We start from the raw sequence: 21,625 nt of genomic DNA, 5'->3' as shown, positions 1-21,625 counted from the left end.
CCATAAGACAGCCCCCGAGATCTCTCCATTATCATTTATCAGAAAGAACAAATCAATTTCTTGTTGTATTTTTTCAGCTATCTTATCATCCCTGATTAGATTTTCATTAAGACGCCATGTATACGGGGGCCTTTGTAATTCTTTTACTCTCACTTTCATCAAGACCGGAGCGTGGTCTGACAGCGTCCTGATCTCTATTTTCTTTTCCTCCACCGAATCCAATAGGCTATGATCCACCATCAGATAGTCCAATCTTGAATAGGTCCCGTGCACAGGGGAAAAGAAAGTGTAATCCCTGACCTTAGCATGTTGAACCCTCCATACATCTATCATCTGACAATCATGTAATTTGCGCCCTAAGCTCATCAAGAGATTTTTACTCGTCCCCTGTGCACTTGACGAACTATCCAAGGCTGAATCAAGGCAGAAATTAAAATCTCCCGCTAATATCACCTCCCCCTCTTTAAATTCCATCAAACTATTTAAGATCTGAGAGAGATATTTGGTCGGATTTCTATTCGGACAATAAACATTGGCGAGGGTGAAAATCCTTTCCCCAAGTTTAATCTTTAGGAAAAGAAAGCGGCCTTCCGGGTCAGATTTCCTTTCTATCAGTACATAAGTTATCCTTTTAGAGAAACCGATTGCCACCCACTTCGCCCGTTTTATGGGGGAATCGCTGTATATCCAATTTGGGAAATTTCTTGAATACAACTTAGTACCTGCCTCCTATACCAGGTGGGTCTCCTGCATGAAAACCACATCTGCTCCATAATGCTGCAACTCTCTAAGCACTTTGTACCTCTTGGTAGGAGAGTTCAGCCCTTTAACATTATATGTCAAGCAATTGATATCCATTCGACCCGGTCTTTAAAGCTCCCTTTATTCCCGGCTTATGTGCAATCCATATACGCTCCTCTTGAAAAGAATCTGCAAGGGCACTCCACCTCCCACCCCTCTCACCCCCCCTCCCTCCCCTCTCACCCCCCCTCCCTCCTCCCACCCCTTAGCCACTACCTGGCCACTAGGTCGCAGTGTCAAGATTGCCACTGTCTCGTCCTGTGTCCCCTCGTGCATTAGAGTGTGGCTCTCACTGTGAACAGCAGTGGTCTCCCCCCCTCCAAAGCGGGGGGGGGGGGGAAAGGACACAGAGGTCCCCATACTTCTCTCTCACTTTCCCCCCTTGAATTTCCTGGTTGTTGCATTTCACCAGTTGGGCCTCTCTTAATTTGCTCCAGATCTTTGTCTTATCCTCATGTTGATGGAACTTAACAATGATATCCCTGGGCACGTCCTCTCGCACACTTGGGGGTTTTCTTATCCTGTGGACTCAATCTATTTTTAATTCACTATCTGGGTTTCTACCCAGGATTGGGTTAAAGACTTCCTTCATCACTATGGTCAGATCTTCTCCTCTCTGTTCTGGTATGGATCTAATCCTTAGGTTTTGCCGTCTGTTTTTATTTTCTTGTTTTTCCAACTTGTACAGCATCTCCCGTTGATCCAACTGTAATATTTTTAATTGCTTTTTAAGAGCAGTAATTTCCTGCACCTGTTGTTCCGACACCTCCTCAACTACTTCTACTCGCTTCAGAAGATGACCCATGTCTGTCCTTACATTAAGGATGTCAGCTTTAATTGAGTGTTCTAGTTTGATAAACATGTCCTGCATCTCTGTTTTAGTTGGGAGTGCATCCGTAACAGAGTCCACCTCCATGCTTAGGTCTGGATCCACTTCGGAGGGAATCTCCCCTCTGGGGGTCCCCCCTTGAGCCCCTTTATTTTTAGTTGAGTCGTTCTTTTTGTCTTTTACTCCCTGTTGTCTTATCCATGCTTGGGCTTCTTAGGTATTTTTGAATCGAACTTGAATTTAAGCTGTCTCTGGGCTTATTAGGGTCCGCTGTTTTTTGGGAGTGACCTCTCATGATCTTCTCCACCCTGCTCTTTACTATTTTCCTTTCGTCTGGTTTGCCCTTTCTTGCTTCTGTGCCTCCTTCACCTACTTTACTTCCTCTCCCAACCCCCTTTTTTTCTTTTTCCCTTCCTTTTTTGCGGGTTTGAATTTACAAACTTTCCTTCATACAGCCTCAAGCGGCATATAGTGAGCCTTTCAAAGAGCTCTTCACCATGGCCGGGAGCTAACCAATCAGGGCCCTGTTCAATTAACAGCCTTTAAATGTCTGCACAGAGTTGACCAAAGTCCAGTTTAAAGCACCCATAAGAATTGCAAAATTCACAACTCTGTGTACTGTCCCGTTTGGATACACAGAAACCACATCAGATCTTCCACATTTCAGAATAAAAAAAAAAAAAAAAAAAAAAGGTTCACTACTCTCACTCCAGCTAAGCTTCTCAGCCCACACTTAACTTGTTGAAGGGGCAGCTATTCTGGACCCCCTTTCGGTTCCTTAGGACCTCTGTACTTTACTTTCTCCTTTAAAAGGTACTTTCATAAACCGAGAGATACAGTGCAGAGTGATGTGTTTAAACTCAGCGTCGCTGATCCTACCTGGATCCTGCAGTTTTCAGAGGGGAGACCAGGACTTCCAATGAGGACATCTCTCACCCTCTCCAGGGAAATCCACAGCCTTTTATATAGGTAACCCAGTGCTTCGAGATCCTCCCAGGTCCTCAAGGTCTCTGTCTTTTATTGGGAGCTGTGCAAATGCGATCTTAGGATTCTTGCGTTGTCCAGCTGTAGGGCTGTAGGGGAAGGGATGGAGCAAAGCCAGGGTGTAGGAAAGCCAAAGGGAAGCCGAGGCAGCGTGCTGTTCGCTCCGCCGGGTGAGCCAGGTGCTGTTTGCTATGCACCGATCCACTGGTAAAGTGCAGCCGCTTCTCACGGTCTCCGGCTGCCTCCTGCTGAGCGATACCCCCCGCTGCTCCGAAGGGGAAACTAACTGGCCGTCCACGGGCTCTCACCCAGTGCCGTCCCAGCCACTATCGCCATTCGGACCTCCGTCCTCCACCGCGCCACTGTCAGGCCCCTCCCCCAATCCAAGCACATCACATCCCCACGTGTCCTCCCCTACCTTCTCCCCTGCAGCACTGTCCTTAACCGGCTGGTTTCCTTCACCAAGCTTTGGCTCCTGACACACTAAGTGTGGGCAGCCAGCTATGACTGCTTGCGGCTTCACAGCACCATCAGATTGGTCCCGCAGATTTCTGGGACCTATAACATGTCCTAGACGATTTTGGGGAAGGAGGGGGCGTGAATGTCCACTCAGATTGCCTCGGAAGTGGGGGAATGGGTACCTATCAAAACCCGGTTAGCCCCCCCCCCAAAAAAAAAAGTGTAATACACTACTACAAACATCTGAACTCTGCGTTCCTTACTCCTGTGCAACAACAGAATGCAGGGGTCAGGAGTAAGTAACACAGCTCATTGGCCAGTAATATTTAACACAAAGCTCAGTTCATCAACATGTAATGCAGAGTGCAAAGATCCGTAATGTCTGATACAGGTATCAGGGGTCAGAAACACACAGTGCAGAGGTCAAGAGTAACTAACACACATTTCCCATCACAAGCAAAATGATCTCCTTTCCAGTACAGACACCTTACCCACCAAGATAAAATTGCTGCAGCATAAATTCCCTTCTCCCTTTCTAAAATATTTTCCCAAACCTTAGATGAAGTGGTGCCACTCAGCTGTGTTATGACATGTCACAGCTTGGTATTCACATCCACCCTTATCTGAGGTCTTCGAGGTGGAGTCCGGTGTTCTGCCGAGAAAATTCCCCTCGGCGGATAAGGACCCCCCTCTACTGCGCAGGCGCAGCACTTGCGCAGTAAGAGCCGGCGGAAATAGCCGAATAGAATAGAAATCAGCTGTACATGGTGCCTGTAAGCGGGCTCGCTTGGCTCGCCGCGCTTCGGGCACGGCCTCGCTCGCCGCGCTTCGGGCACGGCCTTGCTTTGCTCGCCACACTTCGTGCACGGCCTCGCTCGCCACGCTTCGGGCACGGCCTCACTTCGCTCTGCACTTTTTTTATTCTCCCTCTAGGTCCACTTGGATGGTGGGGCTTCAACCTGGACCCATGGCGCAGGCGCCGTGTACAGCTGATTGAAGTTTTTCATCTTCAGCTATTTTCGGCGGCTCCTAGTCGTTCGTACTGCGCAAGCGCTGTGCAGTACAGGGGGGGTCCTTATCCGCCGGGGGAACTTTCTCGGCAAGACACCGGCATGGCGGGTCGCAATAAATCATATAACTGCAACCTACCCTTCAACCACAATCGACTGGTTACCATCTGCCCCCATATCTTTAAAGCTACTTCACATCCAAAGAGCTAGCATCTGTAGGAAGAGCGCTCAGCATTAGCAGTCACCATATCTTCAGTTCAGATTTATTTTAAGAGGTGGAAGCTTAAAATCTATCCCATTCACTGACCCCTGTGCCTGAAAGTCCATTATATGGTCCTACAAGGCCTTAATTGGGTCAGAGTTTCTCAGAATGTTTTGAGCAAGTTCTGACTTTCTGATAAGGAACCATTGACACTTACCTTTTAGCTATCTATAAAAAGGAGGGCATTCTTCTCACTGGCCATCAATGCAAGTAGCATTTTTCCCATTGACCACCAATGTAAGAAGCATTCTTCCCACTGACCACTCGTGTATATTTGGGTCCTTCTCCTACTGGACACCAGTGTATGCCGTTCTCTTTACAGGCCCTTAGTGTAAGAAGCCTTTTTCTGACCAACATAAGGAGCATTCTTCCCACTGAGAAACAGTTTAATGGGGCCATTCTCCCAATGACCACCAATCTAAAAGTAAAAGAGGCCCTTTTTCACAGACCCTCAGTGTAAGGAGCATTCTTTCCACTGACCCCCAGTTTAACAGGGTCCTTCTCCCAGTAACCAGCAGCACAAGGAGGCCCTTCTTCCAATAACCAGTGTAAGGGGGCCCTTCTCACAATGACTGGAATCTAAGGGACCCTTCTTCACCAACCATCAATGTAAGGAAGCATTTCAAGGACTTCCACTGTAAAAAGGGCACCTTTCCAATGGCTGTCAATATAAGGGGCATTTCTCCACTGGTATCTAATATGAGGGAGCTCTATGATTTTTAATGTCGGCATTTCCTTTTTGACCATTATTTGTTTCAATAATCTTGCTGAATATAATTTTATTGCATAGAGAAACCCAGGGTGTCAAATAGGCCAATTACACCAAAATCTTTATTCTACATGTGCATCCTAAAACTACCATGCCCACAGAGTGGCAATGCTGCTATGTGATTTTACTGCAGACATAACAGTGTTGTCACCCTATTACAGGAAGTAGAAAAATAACAAGCAGGAGCAGCAGGTAAAACTTATGTTACAGGGGAAACTCTGTCTGCAGTATTTAGTATGTCATGTTTTATTTTTTGCATCGTTACACGTTAAAAACACTTCAGAATTGTAAAAAAAGAAAATCTTTATTAAAATCAAAAATAGCCTCACAAAGCAAACGGATTCCTGATTCCCCCACGTGCCCAGAGTTCCTTGCTTTTCTTCTTACAGCAATCTGAGGATTTGCCCGTCTTCTCCATAAATAAGACGTTTCATAGCTCCTACCTGTGTGTTCTCAGCAGCTTGGTGGGAACTGGTAGTCAGAAAATAATCCTGGGGTACAGACACCCTAATATTCTTTCCCTACACAGATTACATTTGTTACTCTGTAGTGGTGAGATAGATGAAGGGTGGTTTTCCCATTGTTGTAGGTACAGTGCCAGCCAACAATGTTACAACATATTGGAATTGATATACTGAAATTTAATTGCACTTGATCTTGGATCTCCTATATCATCTGATTATACTTTATACTCCCTGAGATGACTCTGTGTCCGGGGCTCCCCGGCATAGTCACAGTAAAGGCAGCACATTGTGCATCTGTTCCCTGAGATAAATAAAGGGAAGGAATAAGTTAACAAGAGGGTTATTGGTTTAAGTGTCCACTTATCAATGTGTTACTTGGGCCTAGATATCACAGGAAAGGTAATTTGTAGGAACAAAAAGGTGTCCAGGAACAAGGGTAAGGAATATCTTCTAGATCAGGGGTCGGCAACCATTAGGTGTCCGTTTACAAGGATTAGACATCTGACACATTAAAGGCCTCCAATCAGCCCCACTTCCTGCATCTTCAGAACTCTGATCGCCCCCCCCGATTCCTGCACCCACAAACCTCCGTTCTGCACCTTCCCACTTCAAATTCTCCCCAGATCATTCCAATTCTTGCACCTTTATACCTCAGATAGCCCCAAATCTTGCACCTTGAGAACTCTGATCAGCCCAGATTCCTGCACCTTCAGATCTCAAATCAACCCCAATTCTTGCGCCCACAGACCTCAGATCATCCCCAATTCCTGCCCCTTTCCCTTCAGATCATCCCCAATTCCTGCAACTTTACACCCTAGATCAGTGAAGGTGAACCTTGGCACCCCAGATCTTTTGGAACTATGATGCTCATGCACTCTGAAGTGTGGATGAGTATTATGGGAAATGTAGTTCCAAAACACATGGAGTGCCAAGGTTCACCATCACTGCCCTAGATCAACCCCAATTCCTGCACCATCAGATCCCAGGTCATCTCCTATTCCTGCACCTTTACACCCCGGATCAACCCCAACTCTTGCACCATTAGGTCCCTAGATCCCCCCCCCCCCCCCCCGGTTCCTGCACCTTTAGACCTCAGATCTGCCCCAATTCCAAAAAAACAGAGACATCTACATTCATAGACTGCAGGACGCAGAGGGGAAGGTCAGGCTTTTTAACTGACAGCTTACTGGGCTGTCAATTACAGCCTATAGCTGTATTTATAGGGAGCAGAGGGGCCCACTGAAAGATCCCCTGGTGCATCAGTCTGGGCCTGTAGGGATGACCACTATAAATAACATTGTGTGCCCACCTTGGGCCCAAACTTTGGATTACCAATCCCTGTTCTATAAAATACACAGTACCAATCCACCACCTCCACACATAATTTGTCACCGGTCCAGAGTAAAATGAGATTGTTTCAGTGCTGTACAACTGGCCATGGTGAAAGGACATCACTGCAGGACACTTCAAATTGCAATATAAGACAATACAACAAACACACATTCATTAAAAAAAAAGAAAATTGTCCATCGTGATTTCACAGACGTGACAAAGTGCAGAGTCTTCAAAAGAGACAGCTTCCCATTTGTAACCGACAGTTGCTACAAGGGCGGTACTACAGCAAAGATTTCAGCAATTCAGGGTAGTTTGGGGTCCCCCATCCAGTTACCGGGTCCCAGCTTGGACTTGCACAAAATCCTTGTCCTAGAACAAGGTCATCGAAACAGCCAAAGTGACAGCCCTCTGTGACCTGCGGGGGAGACAGAGCAAGAAATGAAATATTGTGTGGTGTCCTCGTAACTGCTTACACCAAGGTAGGCAAACTTCAGCCCTCTAGATTCTGCACAATTACAAGTCCCATGAGGCATTGCAAGACTCTGACCGCCGCAAGCATGACTCCCAGAAGTAAAGGCATGATGGAACTTGTAGTTCTGCAATACCTAGAGGGTCAAAGTTTGCCTACCCATAGCATACACCAATGGGTGCTACTTACGTCGAACAGTGCCAGCGTTCCGTTCCCTTGTAGCTTGTACAACGCCGGGTTTAGGAACCCCAGGGGCGATTTCCCTTTCTTTAAACGCTGGTCATTAATCAGAGAAAGAACACCACCAAACACCGGTGTGGAGGCCTGAAGATGAGGTAAGACAAATGAGAGGGGTTAACAAATTAAATCTGAACTTGCACAGTTGTACAGGCTCCTCACCTATATTGAAACTGCTTACTCAAATTTCATTGGACACTGTGCATCAGAAGCCGCGATGGAGCCCACCTCATTTACTGGCTATTATCTAACCCTTTCCACCCCAGCCTGGCTCCCAATAGAAAGACACCATGAAGAACACATGCCCCCCTTCACATCACCCCCAACAGTAGTGTCATCTGCCCCCCTTCACATCACCCCCCACCCACAGTAATGTCCTCGGCCCCACATCACCCCCCCCCCCACAGTGGTGTTATCTGCCCCCCATCACCCCCCCCCCCCACAGTAATGTCCTCGGCCCCACATCACATGACCCCCCCCCCCCCCACAGTAGTGTTACATAGTTACATAGTAGGTTACATAGTAGGTGAGGTTGAAAAAAGACACAAGTCCATCAAGTCCAACCTATGTGTGTGATTATGTGTCAGTATTACATTACATATCCCTGTATATTGCGGTTATTCAGGTGATTATCTAATAGTTTCTTGAAGCTATCAATGCTCCCCGCTGAGACCACCGCCTGTGGAAGGGAATTCCACATCCTTGCCGCTCTTACAGTAAAGAACCCTCTACGTAGTTTAAGGTTAAACCTCTTTTCTTCTAATTGTAATGAGAGGCCACGTGTCTTATTAAACTCTCTTCTGCGAAAAAGTTTTATCCCTATTGTGGGGTCACCAGTACAGTATTTGTAAATTGAAATCATATCCCCTCTCAAGCGTCTCTTCTCCAGAGAGAATAAGTTCAGTGCTCGCAACCTTTCCTCATAACTAAGATCCTCCAGACCCTTTATTAGCTTTGTTGCCCTTCTTTGTACTCGCTCCATTTCCAGTACGTCCCTCCTGAGGACTGGTGCCCAGAACTGGACAGCATACTCCAGGTGCGGGCGGACCAGAGTCTTGTAGAGCGGGAGAATTATCGTTTTATCTCTGCAGTTGATCCCCCTTTTAATGCATGCCAATATTCTGTTTGCTTTATTAGCAGCAGCTTGGCATTGCATGCCATTGCTGAGCCTATCATCCACTAGGACCCCCAGGTCCTTTTCCATCCTAGATACCCCCAGAGGTTCTCCCCCCAGTGTATAGATTGCATTCATATTTTTGCCACCCAAATGCATTATTTTACATTTTTCTACATTGAACCTCATTTGCCATGTAGTAGCCCACCCCATTAATTTGTTCAGGTCTTTTTGCAAGATTTCCACATCCTGCGGAGAAGTTATTGCACTGCTTAGCTTAGTATAGTCTGCAAATACAGAGATTGAACTGTTTATCCCATCCTCCAGGTCGTTTATGAACAAATTAAATAGGATTGGTCCCAGCACAGAACCCTGGGGAACCCCACTACCCACCCCTGACCATTCTGAGTACTCCCCATTTATCACCACCCTCTGAACACGCCCTTGTAGCCAGTTTTCAATCCATGTACTCACCCTATGGTCCATGCCAACGCACCTTATTTTGTACAGTAAACGTTTATGGGGAACTGTGTCAAATGCTTTTGAAAAATCCAGATACACCACGTCTACGGGCCTTCCTTTATCTAGATGGCAACTCACCTTCTCATAGAAGGTTAATAGATTGGTTTGGCAAGAACGATTCTTCATGAATCCATGCTGATTACTGCTAATGATATCATTCTTATTACTAAAATCTTGTATATAGTCCCTTATCATCCCCTCCAAGAGTTTACATACTATTGATGTTAGGCTAACTGGTCTGTAATTCCCAGGGATGTTTTTTGGGCCCTTTTTAAATATTGGTGCTACATTGGCTTTTCTCCAATCAGCTGGTACCAATCCAGTCATTAGACTGTCTGTAAAAATTAGGAACAACGGTCTGGCAATCACCTGACTGAGTTCCCTAAGTACCCTCGGATGCAAGCCATCTGGTCCCGGTGATTTATTAATGTTAAAAGTTTCTCAAGTCTAATTTTAATTCCGTCCTCTGTTAACCATGTAGGTGCTTCCTGTGTTGTGTCATGAGGATAAACACTGCAGTTTTGGTTACTGAAGCCCCCCGATTCACTCGTGAAGACTGAGGAGAAGAATAAATTCAATACCTTTGCCATCTCCCCATCCTTTGTAACCAGATGTCCTTCCTCATTCTTTATGGGGCCAATATGGTCTGTCCTCCCTTTTTTACTGTTTACATACTTAAAGAATTTCTTGGGATTTTTTTTGCTCTCCTCCGCTATGTGTCTTTCATGTTCTATCTTAGCCATCCTAATTGCACCCTTACATTTCTTATTGCATTCTTTATAAATTCTGAATGCTGTGGAAGATCCCTCAACCTTGTATTTTTTGAAGGCCTTCTCCTTTGCTTTTATATGCATTTTTACATTGGAGTTAAGCCATCCAGGATGTTTGTTCGCTCTTTTAAATTTATTACCCAATGGGATACATTGGCTAATGCCCTTATTTAATATGCTCTTAAAGCAAACCCATCTCTCCTCCGTATTCTTTGTTCCTAATATTTTATCCCAATTTATGCCTTTTAGCAAGGTTTGTAGTTTAGGGAAGTTGGCTCTTTTGAAATTCAGTGTCTTTGTGTTCCCTTCATGTCTCCTATTTGTGTGATTTATACTGAAACTAATTGACCTGTGATCATTACGTCACAACCCCCCCCAGGAGTGTCATCTGCCCCCCCATCACATCACCCTCTCACAGTAATGTCATCTGCCCCATCACATCACCCTCTCACAGTAATGTCATCTGCCCCATCACATCACCCCCCCACAGTAGTGTCATCTGCCCCCCATAACCCCCCCCCCCACAGTAATGTCCTCCGCCCCATCACATCACCCACCCCCACAGTAGTGTCATCTGCCTCCATCACATCACCCCCCCTCCCCACAGTAGTGTCATCTGCCCCCATTACATCACAACCCCCCCCAGGAGTGTCATCTGCTCCCCCATCACATCACCCTCTCACAGTAATGCCATCTGCCCCATCACATCACCCCCCCCACAGTAGTGTCATCTGCCCCCATCACCCCCCCTCCCCCACAGTAGTGTCTGCTGCCCCCTTCACATCAACCCCCTCCCTCATTGTAGTTTCCTAACCCTCCCGCCCAAAACAGTGTCGTCTTCCTCCCTTCAGACCCCCCCCACTGTACTGTGCACCCCCTCCCCCCCAATAGCAGTGTCCTCTGCCTCCCCATCCCCCAAAGCAGTGTCTGCTGTCCATTTCTCAATTTCCCATCACAACCCCCCCCCCCCCCACACTGTAGTGCCCTCTGTCTCTCCCCCCCCCCCTCCAACAATGTCTGCTCGGTCCCCTTTACATCACCCCCCACATAGCGCTGTCTAGGTAGCACTTCCTACCTGCCGGTGTGTGTATAGCACAGAGGAGATCAAGAAATGGCACAGTGCTGGGTGGAAGACGGGAGATAGGAGCTACCGGATTTACCTTTTTATAATAACACGCTGGTGATTGGTTGCTAGGCGGTCACAGCAAGCACTCACTGAGCCAGCTCCCACCCCCGCCCTCTATCCAGCACAACGCTGCCTCCCGGTCTCCACTCTGCAGTGAACCAGAGCGGCAGAGCTTTGGGGGAGGCAGAACCCTGCTCACGATCCACCTAGAGCCATCTGCATGTAATTACAGGCTGCCTAGGAAAGCCCGCTCCTCCAGACTGCCATCCACCCATCAAGGCATTTTGAAGTTTGCCCAACTCCTCCCAAGAGCCGCCAACTGCTTGTATAAATGACTAAAGACTTTTGGGAGAAGTGCTGAGGCAGGGTGCTATGATGTTTTCTGGAAGCTATGTGCTGCACCCTGCTGGCCCCTCCCACCAGCCATGATCTGGCTACAGTGCACAGAGAACTTGTAGATCATATGAAATGATGTTAAAGTACATATAAAACCAAGGATAAAGAATGTAGTATATTGTAGGCTTTTCTGATTCCTTACCTTGGACCTGGTGATCCTGCCTGTAGGAAACTTCCTGTCATAGGGTAACCCCGGGATGTTTGCGCCGGATTGGACTACGGGCTGCCATGCCAGCACACACCCCACCTGTACTCTCAGCCTGAGTCCACAAAGTCTTGTTGGCCTGCACTGTACACAGCACAAAGCTGTATGGATGTGCAGCGTAGCAAAGAGCTGTCCAACATCATTACTTGGGGGCCAGCACAATGTAATGAAGCAGCACACCGCTACTTTCAAGAGGATTCAAACCAACTTTACTGATTCAGCACAATAAAGAACACTCCACCTAGCACACCTCTAACACATTTTTGCCCCCTACTCGGGCTTAATCGTACTACTTACAATTAGGCCATAGAAGGGCATAAAAGATGTCAACGAGGTTCTGGGTGGAATCTCCTTGATTGTGCTGGATCAATAAAGCTTGTTTTAAACTGCTTGGACATAGTAGTGTGGGGCTTCCTTACATTATTGCTGGCCTGTGCAGAGAAAAAAAAAAAAAACAGACCTCATGCCCTAAGGCAGTGTTCATCAACCCTGTCCTCAGGGCCCACTAACAGGCCAGGTTTTATGTATTACCTTGGGGAGATGCAGACTAGAATACTGCAATCACTGAGCAGCAAATGATATCACCAGTGATGTATTTCAGTTGTCTTACAAACCTGGCCTCTTAGTGGACCCTGAGGACAGGGTTGATGACCAATGACCTAAGGTGTCTACACTCACTTCCTCTATGGAGGAAGCCATGGTTGTCACTCATACTGGACTAAAAATACGTCTGTCTTTGTTCATCATTTTACGTGGAGGGCAGGGAATTAGCAGTTTGCAGAAGGAAGATAACATTGTTTGTGCTTTCAGGTTAGGTCATAGGAATCCTAGCTCCCAAGTGTCTCTGATTTGGAACAAAGTCCCTCCGTCCCTTTACTCCTCAGGTGTCCCTCATTTTGGCCAGATCTATATAAAAAACTGTACCTGTATATAAAATGCACTTTTTATCTTTCAAAAATTATTTCCCAGTTCTAAACCTTTCATCCAATTTTCTGCATTTGTAAATTTCAAAAGCCAGTATAAAAAGGAATAATAGTGGTAGAATAAAAAAATAGAAGCACTTGTGGGTTTAAAGCGGAACTCCGACATATTTTTCTCTCTTCAAAGCCATCTGTTTTGATGATCTTAATCTCATATTGCATTTGCTAATGTTAGTAATACCGCCACTTTTTTATTTTTATATAAAACTAAACTTTTTGTTTTCTATGTGTTGCATGCTTTTATCTTGCTTGTGGGCATGTGAAGCCTTTTCCGGGGTAAGGTGCTGCTGGCTACCCAGCATGCACCTCCTGATCTCACGCATGTGCATTAAAACACACATTGCAGCGCAGGAAATGTCTCTGGTTGCCATCAACCTTGTGATGCTGAGAGGTGGCGCTGCCCACTGACTCCTGGGAGTTATGACACACATCTCCCAGGAGCCAGTGTGCAGCAGGAAATTGCATACATTGCAGTGGAGGGGAGAGACAGGAAGAGCTAAAGAATGTCTTGAAAACAAGGTAAGCACATAAAAAAACAAAACAAAAAAAAACGCCCATTGCAGTGAGTATGGTCTGTTCTGAAGCGGATGATGTGGAGATGTAAAAGTGGGTGGAACTCCGCTTTAACTAATCATTTTTTTTTGTAGAATTCTCCTTTAAGTGGGCATGGCAGGGGGTGTGTCCTATACCTACATACTTTTGCTAATAGGTGTCCGTCATTCCCATCTCAAAAAGTTGGGATGTATAGGTGGTAACAAAGACACTGCATCTCTGGCAGGATCATCAAGTGTTTTCTGTACTTGCTGAAAATGTTCTAAGCCTGAAAAAATAAAAATGCAGCCACCAGATCCACATTTTTGCCTAGGGTTATTTTACATTGTAAAACAAAACAAAAAAAAAAACCTCCCAGCTCAACTCGCCATCCAGCTTGCTACCAACAAAATGAACCTGTTAAAAACTGGTTTATTTTGCACACATTTGCAAATACACGCATAAGCTGCAGAGGCCGTAATATACATTAAAATATGCTCACAGAGACTGCAAATACTCACCGAGGTGCCAGACACCCACGGAACGGGGAAACGGTTTATCACCACCCAGTAATTGTCCGATAGTGCAGCCACATCAGGATAGGCTCGGCCACTACGGTTGTAGTAGTTGTCTGGTGGCAGTTTCTCTTTGGTCTTTAGATAATGGGATACGGCAGAGACCTGTAGGAGGATGGAACAGCACAGGTCAACGCACAGAAGGATAGGTGAGAGGTTGGGATGAGCACCAAGAAGGACCACCATCGGCTCACCTGGTAATCCGGCATTGGGAAAACATTGCTGAATCCGCCGCCACTAATGAAGTCTGTCACCTCATACGTCACCTGGAAGGGGTTCTTAAAGGACGTTCCACCCACTGTGGTGACATAGGGGCTGTGGATGGACAGAAAATATAATGGGTATTTTGTGATATGTACCAATAAGGGTAATCAATTACAGAAATATTCACACCCCATCAAATCATTCCCCGCATCTATTACATTTTGTACCACCACCCCCTCCCTTTAGAATGTAAGCTCTACAAGCCGGGCCCTCCTGTCCCTTCTGTACTGAACTGTACTGTAATTGTGCTGTCCCCCCTATACATTATAAAGTGCTGCATAAACTGTTGGCGCTATATAAATCGTGAATAATAATAATGCCTCCATCCCTAAATCAGGCAAAAAAAAGGGGGCGAATTTGGGATAAATGAGGCAACTGACAGTACCATGACATGTTTATTATCATAAAAATTGTATAAACTTAGCACATTGCAATAAATGTATGCGTGATAGAGATCTCTCTCTCTCTCTCTCTATATATATATATATATATATATATATATATATATATATATATATATATATATATATATATATATATATATATATATCTATCTATCTATCTATCTATCTATCTATCTATCTATCTATATCTACACACACATACACACTTTAAACATATTACACTGCATATAAAAATGGTATAACAGCACATTTCCAGTTAAGGTAGCAATTTCATATATAAACAAGGCATAAATGTATACAAAACATAAAAAGCAATTCATGTATTATACAGAGATGGTTCAGCAGCACAATCTGATTACCCATATGTAAGGAGATTTATTTACCCCATATTCTGAAGTTGTTGGGAACAGCCAGGGATATGTGGTAAAAGTTACGTAAACAAGTAATGTGTCAAAACATGGCTACATCCTATAATGCACAATGTGTTTCGTAGTAAAATCCACTTCTTCAGAAGCCGATGTATCGGCATGTAAAAAATTTTTTTTATAATATAAATTTATATATATATATATATATATATATATATATATATATATATATATATATATATATATATATATATATATATATACACACACACATACACACATACATACACACATATACACACACATACACCAGTGTAGTCTAGCATTACACTAAATTATCAAGGAAGGATAGCATAAAAGAGGAAAGGAATATCCAGCCGTCATTACTTACATGGGGCGAAGGTCAAAGACATGCGGTGCTGCAAGACAAGGGTCGCTGTGATTGGTCTGTCCTGGGAGCTGAGATATGAACCCATATGCAGAACGGACTAAATGTCCCCAGAACATAAAGTTCTCCATTTGTAACTAAATGAGTCGCATGTGTCTAGTGTCCTCTGCCCAGATTGTGCAGCTCCCCGTCTTAGAATGTCCCTTCGACCTGTAGACTTTGTGCTGTGTCCTAGGTCAGGTCATTCTTTGTTGAGAGGTTATTTTGTCTTTGCATAGCCATTAAACCAGAAGGGAGAATTCATTGTACGGTAAACGGTTGTAGGGTTTGTGCAACTTGGCATCACTGTAGAGACAACATACACTAAATGGCCAAAGGTTTTGTGGACACCTGACCATCACACCTATACAAATTTGTTGGACATCCTATTCTAGAACCATGGCTAATGTAATGAAGTTGCCCTCCCACTCGTTGTGGCTATAACAGCTCCCACTTTAGAAGGCTTTCCACAAAATTTTGGAGGGTGACTGTGGAAATTTGGGCCCATTGGTGAGTTCAGGTACTGATGTTGGATGAGAAGACCTGGCTCACAATCCAACTCAGCCCAAAGGTGTTCAGTAGGGATGAGGTCAGGGCTCTGTGCAGGACACTAGAGTTCCTCCACACCAAATGGGTCAAACCAGGTTTTATGGAGCTGGCTTTGTACACAGGGACACAGTCATGCTGGAACAGAAAAGAACCTTTACCAAACTGTTACCACAAGGCTGGAAGAGTACAATTGTGTAACATATCTTTCCATGTAGTAGTATTAACAGTACCCTTCACTGGAAACATCTGATTTTCATAATTTGGAGGGGCTGCCCGCGTACCAATGACCATATAATGTAGTCTTCAGTAATAAAGCGGACATAATGCAGTGAAGATAAGTGAGCAGTATCATTTCTGCTCAGCTTGTCTATGGCCTTTAGCCATTGCAAGCCATCTATAGCTCAGAAATGAAAGGAAGGATGTTGTTGGTTGGTTGGGTGACGCAAATATTCATACAGAGTGAGGCCCACTTTCACTTTCTCACCTGGAGGCTGGAAAACTTGGGCGGAAAGCGTTTTTGCCTTTAAAGACTTCCATGCAGCCGGCGCCATCATCACCTGGAACATTAACCACAACAGTTAGAGACCCTGACTCCACACTTTTCATTTCAACAATTTTTCCATAAGATTATATGTGTAGTTAATGTGTGCATGTTATTTACCTGTAAAAAATAGGATTTTTATAACAGCTTACCTGTAAAATCCTTTTCTTTTGAGGTACATCACGGGACACAGAGCCTCAGTAATTACTGATGGGTTATAGGGTATCATTAGGTGATTGGACACTGGTCACACCCTAGACAGGAAGTTCAACCCCCTATATAACCCCTCCCCTTCCTGGGGATACCTCAGTTTTGTAGCAAAGCAATATAAGTGTATTAGAAGAGGGGCGGGACCTCTGTGTCCCGTGATGTACCTCAAAAGAAAAGGATTTTACAGGCAAGCTGTTATAAAAATCCTATTTTCTTTCTTGTACATCACGGGACACAGAGCCTCAGTAATTACTGATGGGATGTCCCAGAGCAATGCTATTTGAGGGGAGGGGACCACACAAAGTAGGGTGTAAATCAGACCTGAGGACCTTGTACCGCTGCCTGCAGCACACTACGCCCAAAGGAGATATCCTCATGCCTTCTCACATCCACCTGATAAAATCTGGAGAATGTATGGACTGAAGACCAGGTTGCGGCCTTGTAGATTTGAGCCATAGAGGCCCGGTGATGCACCGCCCAAGAAGCACTAATAGCCCCTGTGGAGTGTGCCTTGATTTGAAAAGGTGGAACTTTCGGTTTCAAACCGTAAGCTTAAATAATCATTTGTCAAATCCATCTTGAAATGGTAGACTTGGCGCTGCCTGTCCTCTATTGGGACCTTCTGGCAGTACGAATAAAACATCCGTTTTGCAAATTTGAGCAGTTGCTTCCAGATAGGCCTTGACTGCTCTTACTACATCCAAAGAATGTAGTGACCTTTCTTCCATAGAACAGGGATCTGGAAAAAAAGAAGGTAGAACAATATCTTGGTTTAGATGAAAATCTGAAACCACTTTCGGTAGAAAGCTAGGATGAGGGCGCAATGCCACTCTATCTTTGTGTATAATTAAATAAGGCTCTTTACCGAAAAGAGATGCTAATTCTGATATTCTTCTAGTAGAAGAAATGGATACCAGAAAAAATTAACTTTGTCAACAAGACCAAGGGAAGTTGACGTATTGGTTCAAAAAGGCTGTTTCTGTAAAACTGACAGAACCAAATTCAAGTCCCAGGGGTTTAGGGGCACCCTAACCGGAGGATTAGGACGCGTTACCCCCTGTATAAAGCTTCGGACTAAAGAATGCGAAACAAGCGGCCGTTGAAATAATACCGACAAGGCCGAGACCTGGCCCTTGATGGTACTCAAGGCCAGCTTCATTTCTAATCCCATTTGTAGAAAGTCAAGAATTCTACTTATGACATATTTTCTGGGATGCCAAGCCCTGGATACACACCAGGAGATCTAAGCTTTCCAGACTCTTATGATAAATCATTCTGGAAGCTGGCTTTCTTGCATTGATTAAGGTACAAATCACAGGACCTGAAAGCCCACGACTCTTCAGAATGTGGGGTTTCAATAGCCAGACCGTCAAATTTAGCCTTTGTAAGGCAGGATGGAACACTGGATCTTGGGATAGCAGGTCTGGACGTGACCGTAGGGTCCACGGGGGACCTACTGCCATCTTTACTATTCCTGCATATGAAGCTCTTCTGGCCATGCTGGGCCAGCAGAAGTACCGACTTCCTTTCCTGCCTGATCCTGCGAAGAAGTCGTGGCAGTAAAAGAATAGGAGGAAATGTAAAAATCAGGGAGAATTGATGCCATGGAGTCACCAACGCATCTGTCCCGCATGCAAGAGGATCCCTTGTTCTTGACACAAATTTATGAAACTTGTTGTTGAATCTGGATGCAAAGAGGTCTACATCCGGAACCCCCCATCTTTGGCATATGGCGAAGAAGACGTCGGGGTGAAGAGACCATTCTCCTGGGAATAACTGCCGGCGACTCAAGTAGTCCGCCTGCCAGTTCTCTACTCCCGGAATGAAGATTGCCGATTTGCACGGCACATGCTTCTGCCCAGATTAAGATCTGGTTTACTTCTCCCTGGGCTGCACGACTCCTGGTGCCTCCCTGGTGATTGATATAAGGCACTGCTGTGGCATTGTCAGACTGGATCCTGACAGGGCAACCCTGTAACCTGAGTGTCCAGGCCTTTAGGGCTAGATACGCCACACAAATCTCTAGAATGTTGATGGGTAAGGTCCTCTCTGTCTTGGACCATCTCCCTTGGACAGTCGACTGTTCCAGGACTGCTCCCCAACCCGAAAGACTGGCATTTGTTGTTACCACTGTCCAGCCAACTAGAAGAAAAGGGTTTTCCCTTTTGCAGATTTTCGGGTATCAACCACCAACTGAGGCTCTGACGCACTGTAGGAGACAGAAGCATCGGGAAATCCAATGCATGAACCTCCTTGTTCCAGGCAGACAGGATACTGTTTTGCAGCAATCTCGAATGAAACTGAGCATAAAGAACTGCTTTGAACGAAGCCACCATCATCCCCAGTAGCCTCATACAAAGGCGAATAGGAGGATCTTTCTTTGCCCTGACTACTTGAATCAGTTCTTTATGGTACTGATCTTTGCCAGGGGTAAAATACCCTCTTCTGGGCTGTATCTATGACCAGACCGAAATACTCTAGTCTTCTTACTGGTTTCAAAGAAGACTTTTCTGAGTTGAGCAGCCAACCTAGGCATTCCAGGTAGCTGACTGTGGTGACCAAGCTTTGGTCCAAGCGGGCAACCGAGCAGTCTATCAAGAGCAGGTCGTCTAGGTATGCTATTACCGTTATACCTTGGGCCCTTAATCTGGCCAGCGGAGGGGCCAAGATTTTTGTAAACACCCGAGGTGCAGTAAGCTAGCCCGAAAGGCAGAGCTATAAACTGAAAGTGGCGTCTTTCTACTTTGAAACGCAGGTACTTTTGATGAGCAGGGAAAATAGGTACATGCAGGTATGCGTCCTTGATGTCTATTGACGCCAGAAATTCTCCTTCTTGTAGGATGGAGATTACCGACCGGATCGAATCCATGCAAAAGGATCGTATCTTTAGGAATCGGTTTAGATCCTTGAGATCTAAAATGGGTCTGACATCTCAATTTGGTTTTGGAACCGTGAAAAGGTTTGAATAAAACCCCAATACCTGCTTTTGCGTGGGAACAACCACAATAACTTTTTGCGACAATAGTCGCTCCAATGCTAGAAGAGAGACTCCTTTTTCTCTGGGTCTCTGGGAACATTTGATCTGAGGAAACGAGGAGAGGGGAATTCTCGGAACTCTAGTTTGTAACCTAGAGTTAATGTGGACATCACTCATCTGTCCTGGAAATCCTCCTACCAGAGCCTTGAGAACTGTAGCAGTCTTCCCCCCACCCGAGCAAGCGGGGGCACTCCTTCATAAAGAGGCATTAGCGTCTTGTCTAGTAGGCTTCCTCCCACAGGACTTCTTTTGTCCCTGGGTCGACTGAGATTTATTTCTTGAGCCTGATGGAGGAGGCCATTGTGACTGCCTGGAGGCTGATGCTCCTGGCACTGGAGACAGAGCCTGTTTAAAAGAGGGACGTATACGAAATCCTCTCCAAACAGCCTTGAACCATGAAGGGGAAACCCAGCCAGAAGCTTCTTACATGGTAATTCGGCTGAAATTTTCAGCCATAAGATTCTACGCATATGTACCAACCCAAGCTCAAGGTGAAAGGTTTGGATGATACAATCTCTGATTGCGTCAACAGCAAACACAAAGCCGCTGGTAGGTTGGCAAACCCCCGGGTCTGCTGTTCAGGTAAAACTTTGAGGACCTGCTTAACATGGTCTCTCAAGTATTGACAGACTGATTGCTGCCACTGCAGGTTGAGCTATTAGGACCTTCTGCCACTGAACCTGCAAAGAAAAAAACACTTTAACAGGAATTCCAATTTCTTATCAGTTGGATCCCTAGGTATCTGAGCATTGTCGACAAGACAAGCCAGACTTATATACGGAGGAATAGTGGCATCAACTGCCGGTATACCCCCCATCTTAATACATTTTTCCTCCATAGGATAAAGTGTTGTTTTTTTTTTTTTTTTTCTAGGCAGAAAAAATGTTTATCTGGGTGATCCCACTCAGAATAAATAAGCTTTTTCATGTAACCATAAAACAGAAAAAGCATGTGTAGTTTGAGGAGGCTCCAGTGAACTCAGATACGGGTAACCTGAATGTGGAGCGGCCCAATCCAGCCCAAAATTTGCACTAACACCTTCTCATCCTGAGAAGCTGAAGAGGGCCCTTCTCCACTTGATTCCTCAGAAGAGGAGTCATAAGTCTCATCCCGATCCTCTGAGAGGGATTCCTCTCCTTTTTCCCCAGAGTTCCTCTGCTTGAGGGTCCTGGGTAACAGAGGGAGACCTAGTGCGTTTTCTTTCACAGAGTAAGGATGCGATTAAGGCCACCAATCTTTTCTCTAATCCATTAATGGTTGAGAAAAGAACCTCCTATGTAATCTATACAGGGGCTGAAGCAGCTGCAGCCCCTGACCCCGACGGCTCACCCTGGTCAGCTTCCCCCAGTCCTTCAGGGGGGAAGGTACTGCAGAAAGGGGGTCCTCAGAGCCTGAGGGAGTCCCTTAGAGCCCCTATTTTTCAGGGTATATGTACCTCTTTTGCCCCTAGTGCAAAACACAAAAAGCAGAGGCACTACCAGAATGCACTGACTGCTGAGCAATGTAGTTCAGCAACTGCCGCTGCTACCGAGTCTCAGTCTGGTGCACAAGTAAATGTTTGCCTGGGAATGCCTGTGTCTCCCACCTCACATGCGCCCCTCTGCTCTGTGTCCCTCCATAGGCCGTGTGCATCTGAAAAGAGTGCACCTTATAGCCTGTATGCAGCCTGCAATGTGAACGTTTCACCACGCTGACGTTGCATTAACGCTCCACCCCCCCCCGCCACCCCTCCCGTCCCCCCTTCGTCCTTTTTTTTAAAAAAAGACCGTTTCCCGCGCGTGCCGAGGCTCTAGATTAGTGATGGCGAACCTTGGCACTCCAGATGTTTTGGAACTACATTTCCCATGATGCTCATGCACTCTGCAGTGTAGATGAGCATCATGGGAAATGTAGTTCCAAAACATCTGGGGTGCCAAGGTTCGCCATCACTGCTCTAGATCCTCGGATAGCATGGGGGGGGGGGCAGGGCGGAGGAGAGAGGAGGGCT

At 45.6% G+C, this 21,625-nt stretch overlaps 1 protein-coding gene across 2 annotated transcripts in view; it reads right to left on the bottom strand.

The window, feature by feature from the left end:
- Window positions 1-5,337: 5,337 nt before the first annotated feature.
- TPP1 (tripeptidyl peptidase 1) overlaps window positions 5,338-21,625 on the bottom strand; it is a 72,664-nt gene continuing 56,376 nt past the window's right edge. Inside the window, exons 9-14 of one of the 2 annotated variants that reach the window (XR_012241444.1) lie at window positions 16,335-16,407; window positions 14,033-14,153; window positions 13,785-13,943; window positions 7,572-7,706; window positions 6,538-7,328; window positions 5,338-6,412 (exon numbers count right to left, since the gene is read on the bottom strand). Coding sequence is in view for 1 of the 2 variants with exons in the window: in XM_073612696.1 (XP_073468797.1) it covers window positions 7,194-7,328; window positions 7,572-7,706; window positions 13,785-13,943; window positions 14,033-14,153; window positions 16,335-16,407 (623 nt within the window). In the remaining variant the exon portion in view is untranslated. Of the gene's footprint in view, window positions 7,329-7,571; window positions 7,707-13,784; window positions 13,944-14,032; window positions 14,154-16,334; window positions 16,408-21,625 lie in introns of both variants that reach the window. The other variant, XM_073612696.1, reaches the window with a different exon arrangement.

Source organism: Aquarana catesbeiana, linkage group LG02 (assembly GCF_042186555.1).
Source record: "Aquarana catesbeiana isolate 2022-GZ linkage group LG02, ASM4218655v1, whole genome shotgun sequence".
Taxonomy (NCBI): Eukaryota; Metazoa; Chordata; class Amphibia; order Anura; family Ranidae; genus Aquarana; species Aquarana catesbeiana.
This window is presented reverse-complemented; position numbering and strand designations above follow the sequence as displayed.